General features: G+C 34.7%; 1 protein-coding gene and 1 long non-coding RNA gene across 2 annotated transcripts; one reads left to right on the plus strand and one right to left on the minus strand.

Annotated features, from left to right (window-relative positions):
- Window positions 1-393: 393 nt before the first annotated feature.
- On the minus strand, window positions 394-2,769 carry LOC131003275 (protein IQ-DOMAIN 21). Its single transcript, XM_057929782.1, has 4 exons — window positions 2,565-2,769; window positions 2,354-2,470; window positions 1,133-1,711; window positions 394-1,052 (listed from the first exon to the last, which is right to left on the minus strand). The coding sequence occupies exons 2-4, from the start codon at window positions 2,447-2,449 to the stop codon at window positions 534-536; spliced, it is 1,194 nt and encodes a 397-aa protein (XP_057785765.1). The 5' UTR covers window positions 2,450-2,470; window positions 2,565-2,769; the 3' UTR covers window positions 394-533.
- A 3,266-nt stretch (window positions 2,770-6,035) lies between these two features.
- On the plus strand, window positions 6,036-7,889 carry LOC131003274 (uncharacterized). Its single transcript, XR_009094594.1, has 2 exons — window positions 6,036-6,496; window positions 7,572-7,889. It is a non-coding gene; the product is annotated as an uncharacterized LOC131003274 (long non-coding RNA).
- Window positions 7,890-8,946: the final 1,057 nt, after the last annotated feature.

The raw sequence follows: 8,946 nt of genomic DNA on the forward strand, positions 1-8,946 counted from the left end.
GAGAGTATATATTAAAGACAATCAAAATTAACTACATCTCAATTCCCAACTATAACACTATTTTTCCTAAATATTAATTAATATTGTATGATGCCAATAAATTGCAACGCAAGCAAATCCACTTATTATCTTATTAGAAAAATAACTTATTTATTCGATCACCCTTTAAAAACTTATACTCCCTCCGTTTATTAAATAAATAAATATTCATATTTTTTTGTTCATCCATTAATCCACTTATTTATCAATTTATATATTTGGTAGGCGTTTCTCACATAATCCATTTACAATAAAAATATGGAGTAACTCTTATTTCAATGACGCACATTTTATCAATTTCTTAAATCTATGTAGTTTTGCAAGCTCAAGTGACCCTAACCCATTAATATACAATTTTGTTTTAGTGGGAAACAGAGAATATATCTATCCTTGAAGATGTTGACAAAATTATTTAATGATCAACGTTGGATCATAAGTTATATAGACTTCATCACACGACAATCTTGATATTAAAATCAACAGCAGTAATAATATCAGCCGTAAGTATGTCTCCAAGCATGGCCCGATGAAAAAGCCCGATCCTCACTGCTCGATTCCGGGCTGCACATCCACTTACCTGGCCCGCGACTTCCATCTTTCGGGTTCGGGCTTCTTTGAACCTGATACGTTGTTCCTCCACCCGAACTCGATGATTCGTATCCTTGCCCGTTCACATTTACTCTCTTTGTGGACGAGTTCCACTGAATTCCCGCCGGGCTGGGCTGCTTACTCGGGCCTTGAGCCCGCACCTTCGCCTTGGCGGATTGCGTCGGGGCCATGTAGCTAGGCACGTCCATCCGCCGCGGCTGCCGAGATGAATACGGGCTCGATTCCATACCGTCCCCGCTCAGCCGCCCCATCATGAAATTCTCCGGCATTACCAAGTCCATTTCAACCGTTTTCTCAGAGATGCTGTCGTCACGCGCCACCACCTGCGACGCCATCCACCGTTCCAGCCAATTCCACCCCCACTGCGGCTTTTCGGGATTCTCATCGGATTCTACCATTTGTTGCTGCCACCAATCACAATCATATCACAATATATTATGAAATTAGAGAAATAGAAGAAGTGGATTAAAGGGATGATTGGAACCTGGTTGTAGGCTAGAGCATAGGCAAGAGCCCTCTCCCTCTTGACTTGAAAATCATGCAATTTTCTAGCAGGGCTCAACCTCCTATGACTATCCCATTGCTGATCACTGATCCTCTGCTTCTCCTCCTCCAGCTTGCTCCGCAGCTTATCGTGGACGAGCTGGAGCCTACGAGCGCGAACGCGTGCCTGCACGCGCACCAGCGCCTGCATGCACCGCATGGTCATCTGCGCCTGCTTCCGCACGTTGTGGCCCCTAACCAGCGCCTGCAGCCTCACCAACCCCTTCAGCGCCCGCAACGCCCGCCGAGCCAGATATCCTCTGTAATGCGACTGTATGAGCGTCGCCGCCCTCTCTTCCTTCGACTGCCGCCCGTACCCGGCCAGCCTAACCACTTTCGCCGCTGCCTGAGCTGCCGCCACTGCTGCCTCCGCCGCCGCTGCCGTGGCCACGGCCACCGCCATCGCGTGGCTCGGATCCTCCCCCACCGGGGACGACCCTATGCTCGAGCTCTCCGCGGGGAAATGCTCCAGCGACACCACCTCCGGTGCTTCGTAATGCCATTTTTCCACGCTCTCTTTCTAAATCATCAACAAATACTCATCCAAGATTAACAAAAATTGAAACAAAAATCCATAACCTTTTTCAAGATCTATCAAGCAGAGAACATGATGATGATCGATGGGGGCTATGATGGTGATGTGGCATGCATGGTTGGAAAGAGAGCAACATGTGAGCTGAGGCCCTTCTGTTCTTGTTTTGGCCTTTTCTTGATTTGGGACCATCAATTTGCATTTACATGTGTTCTGAAAATTACTGGATTTAATGTGGTCACCAGTTTTATATGATTGGATACACCAAAAAAATCTTTATAATTATATCACTGCAACCAAAATCTTGATTGATTAGGATAATCCTGATTCTTCTGTCCTAAACTGGAGGATTAATGGCCACTTGCACAAACAGGGTAATGCGGAAGAAATGTTTCCAATTTGGAGAAAAATGTTACATAGAGATGTTTCATCAAAGTATGCTAACTGATCATCACTAATTTATGTCTGTTTCTCACCAAGTACTTCTTCGTCTTATCCTATGTTACAAGATTCCAAGGTAGCGTGCTTCAAATTAATTTTAAGCCATTAACAAGAATTTGATCTTCATCACACACAGAGAAGGAGAGAGAGAGAGGTACATTGTTGGAAAGTTCTGATCAATAAACTAACCTTTTTTTCCGGGGATTCTTTGGTGGGAGACTGCTTGAAGACCTTCTTCACCGACGAAAACCAGCCGCCGCCGCTGCCGCCTCCTTTCTTCCCCATTTTCCGGCCAATTAGCGATCACTAAAAAAACGTAACGTGATCATATATTATGAAGAATAACATCCCAAATTCATTGAAGAGTAGGAGAAATGATGGTGATGATGAAGAAACAAACCTCAAAGGCTAGTATTTCTGCGCCATTTTTTGTTTCTACTTTCTGTCTATTTGTTGATATATGAAAGTTTTAAAGCCTCCCAACTAAATGAAAACGTAATACTATATCAACATGTGACTAAAATTAAAGAAAATTAAAAGGGTTGATGAGAAAAGGTTGTACATGTATCAAAATGTATACATATTTATTTGTATTTGGAGAGAGAGAAGTAAGTGATGGCCCGCGCACTTGCCGTTAGTATTTAATCTCTCTCACGGGGGTAGCTGCTCCATTACAGTTGGGATCGGCTAATGGGATGCTGACACGTGTCGACTGCATGCCCTCTTCACCAGGGTATACGTTCTTCAACATTCCATAAACACATGAATTTCTATCCGTGTTCTTGGAAATGCCACACTTGATAAAAATATATATATATATATATATATATATATATCGACACATGTGATATGATATGATGCAGTTTATATTGATAAGTAATTTAAAATTTATTGGAAATTTGGATGAAAGTGCTTAGCAAAATAATAATTAAATATGGTGTTCCATTTGGATTTAACGGAATTATATAATGGATTTCAATTTACGTTTTTAAGTATATGAATTTTATGTATTTACTTGTTCTAGTCCATTTTCGAATGACTGAGCAATTAAGTTATAAAGATTACCACTTCGAATAAGCAAAGTGACGGATCACATGAACTAATAGCTCGCGTTGAAAAAAATAAGGAAAAAACAAGAAAAATGAAAATAGTGAAGTATTAAGCTATTTTATGGTGCACGGTGCACCCAAGTAGGGTTTCAATTGGTCTTTAATGGCTAACACAAAGTATTTTTTTATACTTTTATATAAATTACACAAATAAATAAAAATAATAAATAGATCGCACGACGGTGGACTCGAACCCAAACTTTGTGCGATGATTTTTTTTTTTTTTTGGATAAATTTATAATATTAGATAAAAAAAAATTAACTGACCGCGCTACATGGGACTTGAACTCAAGACCTTTGGCCTTGAGCATTACTCCTTACCGCTTGGCCAACACAGGCACATTGTGCTATTAATATTTTGATTTGCTAGGAAGAGGGGGGGGGGGGGGTTAAGCTTTATCAAATTGAATCCTATAAAAATTAACTTTTTAAAATCTCAAAATTTTTGAAAATTTTATAGCCTCCGCTAAATTTTTTTATACATCGGCCTCTGTATATCAAAGTCTAGGCCATATTAGAGGTAGAGTCAAATAAAATTTTATGACTACATGTATCTAATTTTATTTTGGCCATTAAGCACGCATATCACATCATCACCTTTAGACATCATTAAAAAATAGGTGGTGTACCTAAAGAAAAAAGTCTTTGGAACTTAAACTAACTTGCAGATAATTTCTAGTTGATTTTTTACTCCATTTAACATAAAAGATTCCATCAAAAGATAAAGCTACTAATAACATTTTAATTATTGCTACATGGAGTCTAGAAAATGCAATTAAATGGATATTAGGCAAACAAGATATGTACGGATAGTTCCATTTAGTTCTAACTATTTCTATCTCAAAAATAAATGTAAATATCAAATATATCTCATTATATAGTAGAAAACTTGTACTCCATTAATTGAAAGATTGAATTTACAAATTCACGAAGAAAGACACTTTTATTTACCACTAAACAAGATATTATAATTATGAAATATATAGGACCACAATGTCATAATTAGAAAGCTCACGAGATTGATTGAAGATTCAAGAAAACGAATTATAAAAACAATTAACAAAATGGTTTCAAAAATAGCATCATAATTCATGGAGGTTGTCGGGTCTATCTATATTAGTAAACACGCATGCTAAGATAAATGTCAATTTTTGGTACCTGATTAAACATTTCCTCAATTTTATATATAACGAATATTAAATTTTATGCAGATTAATTAATGAATTAATAAATATGTAAGTTAAATGGTCGTTATTATAGTTATACTACTCTCGAATTGAGTATCAGAACAGGGGCATGCCATGTACATATTGTAAACACGAAAAAACTTATTACAATTCGATCAATCACTTTTGTTATTTTTGTGTTAGTGTTATTTCGTGTTAATTGTCAATTAATATATATACGTTTCTCTAATTCGTTTTGTAATTTTAATACGATTTCTTGAAATATTACAATAATATCATTATATTTTAATTTATCACGAAATTAACATCCACTAATTCTTTTCCGGTATCGAAAAAGTGGCCGCATGTTAGATTTTAAAATCTTTCCAATATAGTATTAAGTACTAGCTAGTATTAATATTAATTATTTTGCATAATATATAACCATTTATCGACAACTTTTGGAAACACCTAGCTAGTAATATCTAATTTGAGATACTGGAAACACCTCACAGAATTTGGATAAAATTATATAACCTACCTTTGAAAAATGTATAAGATCGTGTATTCGAAAAATTGAACGTAAAAAATTTCATCATTTTTCAACTAGGTAATATATTTAAGGTTCATTCCACAATTACCAATATTTTCTACCAAAAAGCAGTCTATTTTTTCAGTATATGGAGACTATAATATCGACAAAATAAACATTAATTAATTATACGAATGTTACTATCAGATAGTATATATATAGTACGAATGAGTCGGTCAAGGCGAGGAGTGGAGAAAAAACATTAAAATTAAAGCATTGACATAAATTCTAAATTAAGTTTGCTGAGCTGTGGGGTTTCATTTTCACCACCAGTTTTATTACCTCAATAATGCAGCTGAATCACTAAAATATAAAAATAAATGAAGGTCCCCTAATTTAGGTAGATTCAGATTACTGCATTTTACTTACATTAAAAGGAATTTAATGATTTTGCTTTAAATTAGTTTGATTAATTATCTGCCAAAATATATGACGTTTCTTTTCCTACTCCAGTATAATTTATAAGAGTGCGCATATGATGTGCATGTTTATTTAAATATTATAAGTAGTTGGAATTTATATTCTTTAAAGATGAAGGCAGCAACAACTACAACAACAAATTAAATTGTTAATCTGTATTCTGATTTGTGAGTGGTTAATCTCATCAACTTGTCTTTCTTGTTTATGCGTTGTATGATGTTAAGGAAATCCCGGGTCCATTGTATCCAATGATGCAATCTGTATGTTATTCAAAATAAGAATTTATTATTTGTGAGTTTCAAAAAAATAAAATAAAATAGAATTTGACATTTTTAATTAAACTATGTAATGCGATGTCAAATTTTAAGAAATAAGACCGATTTACACACTACAAAAAATTATAGTATTTGTGACAAACTTATGTGACAAAATCAAATTTTGTCATATTAATATATTTTATGTGAGGAAATTTGATGTCATCACAAAAAAATAAAAAATGGGGCCAGTTTTATAATTACCCCAAAATAAAGTCCTCATAAGCAAAACTAAACTTCTCAAAAATGGGGTCATTTTTGCAGTTATCTAAGAATTCAGTCCTCATGAAAATTCAAATTTGAAATCATACAAAATTACTCTACAAAATTCATTGAAACCCTAACTTTTATACTGCAGCTCACACCTTCGTCGCCGGCAGAATTGCTGCCGTAAATCTCCTCCGCCTGCCTCCGTAAATCTCCTCCCCCGCCATTCCGGAGAGACACGCTATGCTGCCTCCGCCGTTGTTTCCGTAAACTTCCTTCACCGCTTCGACAAATAGTTCCACCCGCGGTGCCGCCTCTTTTCTTTGCGGCCCCAGGCGATTCCCGGCGCCGCCCCTTCCCTCTGCCTCAATCGATCTGGCGACGCCTTTCCCCCTGCCTCAATTGGTCTAGCGCGAGGCGATTCAAACGATCATACGCCGCAGTAGCAGGAAACGCGAACTCAGTCCATCTAATTCAATTAATCTGATTCAAGGAAGAGTATCGATTTGCAGCTTCGTCTTCATGTAATCTCTAGCTCTCTCTCGCTCTTGATTATTCTCTTTTCTTTCTGCTTTTCCTTCCTAATAATATTAAAGTAAACAATCCAATCAATTCAATTTATTTATAACTTCAAATTCAACTGCGATTATCGTTTAGATCTTTGCGCTAGCCTCTCTGTTTAGGTAAATTGAGATTGATAGTATAATTCTCTTTTATTTACGGTGTCAATTGTATGAGAGCCCTTTTTGTCCATTTATTTGTTCATTTTTTGTCTTTGAATGGTTTAAATGAGTAGATTTTGTGTAAATTTTGAAAGTTGTTGCGCCGAATTAACAGTTGGTATACTCGTTCACACGATCCTGAATATTCCGTTTATTTGATCAGATTGGAGTTAGTTTTACTGAATTTCATGTTTTGATGAACTACATGGCTCTGTTTATTTGTTTTGGTTAAGCAGCTAGGCCTTTCTCTTTGTGTTGTTTCCTTTGGAATTTGAATTACTATAATTTTGGTATGTTGCGATTTTGATTTTTTGTTGGGTATTCATATTCGTCGTTGTTGAATTGTGTCTTTTGTTATTTGCTCTTTCTGTTCCATTCGTTGTTTATTCAGCAACTAATTTCATTAGACAATCTGTTGTGTTGTTTCGCGTTCTCTTGATTACGGTGATATGCTGATTTTGATCAATGGGAAACATGATATCCATATTTCATTGTTGTTTCATCCATTATCTTGAAAGAGGTGAAATTAAGGGATAAGAAAAGTACATATCTTCATCTGTAAATCATACTTATGTAATGGCTTATGTTGGCAATTCCATCTATTAATCAGAATAGAATTTATTGCCTTCTAAAAAATTAAAATATTCAACTTATGTAATTTTATCCCCAATTTGGATATCTTGTGTCACAACTTGGAAGTAGCTATGCCTAGCTCTAAAGGAAAGCATGATAAATTGTGGATATTGTGATCGAGAAGTCTAATATTGGTTGGTTTGAGAGTATCTTGCTAGCCACTGCACTCACAGATTGAGAATTGAATGCTGCTATGCTTTTATAACGGTTCTGATTCTTACCAACTATGTTTTTCTTTCTGCAGATATATCGAGCTACAATGCTGTTTGTCAACTTGCAAACAGGGATTTCAAACACTTGCTCATCTAAGCAGTTATTTTGGCAAGCCGGATAAAGTCATGGTTCTGGGAGCTTCCATCCGGTGTCCTTGATGGCCTCTCGCCTAAGCAAGTCTTGCAGTGTGAAACAGAGGATGATTGTGTCGAACTAGTTAAGCAGAGGATGATTGTATATAAACACTGAGATCTCGTAGAATCATTAGTGTAGTAGCTAGGTTTCTCATTCGGATTGAATTTGTATAGATTATTATGTGCCATTAATAAATGTTTGTTATTATGTGCCATTGATAAATTACAAAATTTTAGGTAGGTGTAACCGTGTAAGTTTTAAAACCAGTGGTATATTTTATAATTAAGGATGTGATGAAAAATAAAACTATTTGTGAGGATTTTTTACCTTACAATTAGGAGTTTTTGTGATAAAAAAATAAGACTATTTGTGAGGATTTTTTTCCTCATATAAGCATGAGACTTTAATGTGAGGAAATCAAGTTTTCCTCACATAATATTATATGTGAGGACCCTATCGTGACGACTTTGTAACGAATTTTTTTTCCTCACATATAGTCTTTTGTAACGAAAATATGCCCTTTTGTAACAAAAAAATTCATTGCAAAAACTCAATTTTTTTGTAGTGACATTTGGGAGGCCTATCTATATATATATAAAAGCAAAATAAACTCTATCCTATGTGGCGGCATATAATCACTCTATTTCATTTTTTCTCAATTCTCATTCATTCTTATATTTTTCAATATCTCTAATCAATCTCCACCTCTAATCAAACTCCATCTATTAAAAAATTTATAAAAATCAATAATATATAAATCTATAAAATCAATCAATAGTATCACTTATATAATATATGTAAGTTACTCCATCGAATATAACATTAATATGCATTTTTTGAGTTTCAAGTTGTACAATTAATAACAATATAATGCTCCAACGAATTTTACATTAATATGCAGAATATATACATCAACTTATTCCAACGAATTTTAGATTCATATGCAGATCATATACATCAATTATCATCTGAGTTTCAATTATATATCCCAAATTTAATTTTTTTTTTCAATAATCATTCATTCTTTTATTTTTAAAAATTTTAATTAATTTTTAATAAAAATAATTTATGAATATGTCTACGATTTATAGTTTATTAATTTGGATATTACATTGTTCTAAAGACTTTTCTTTAACAGATTTGTAGTTCACAGATGATCAAATAAAAAAACTTAGCATTGGTTGAAATTAAGAAGTTGATTCTAATTTCACCAGTTTAACCAATTTTCCTAGCATGTCGTTATCAAACGAAACTGTCATATTGATTAAGAG

Source organism: Salvia miltiorrhiza, unplaced genomic scaffold (genome assembly GCF_028751815.1).
Source record: "Salvia miltiorrhiza cultivar Shanhuang (shh) unplaced genomic scaffold, IMPLAD_Smil_shh original_scaffold_183, whole genome shotgun sequence".
Classification (NCBI taxonomy): Eukaryota; Viridiplantae; Streptophyta; class Magnoliopsida; order Lamiales; family Lamiaceae; genus Salvia; species Salvia miltiorrhiza.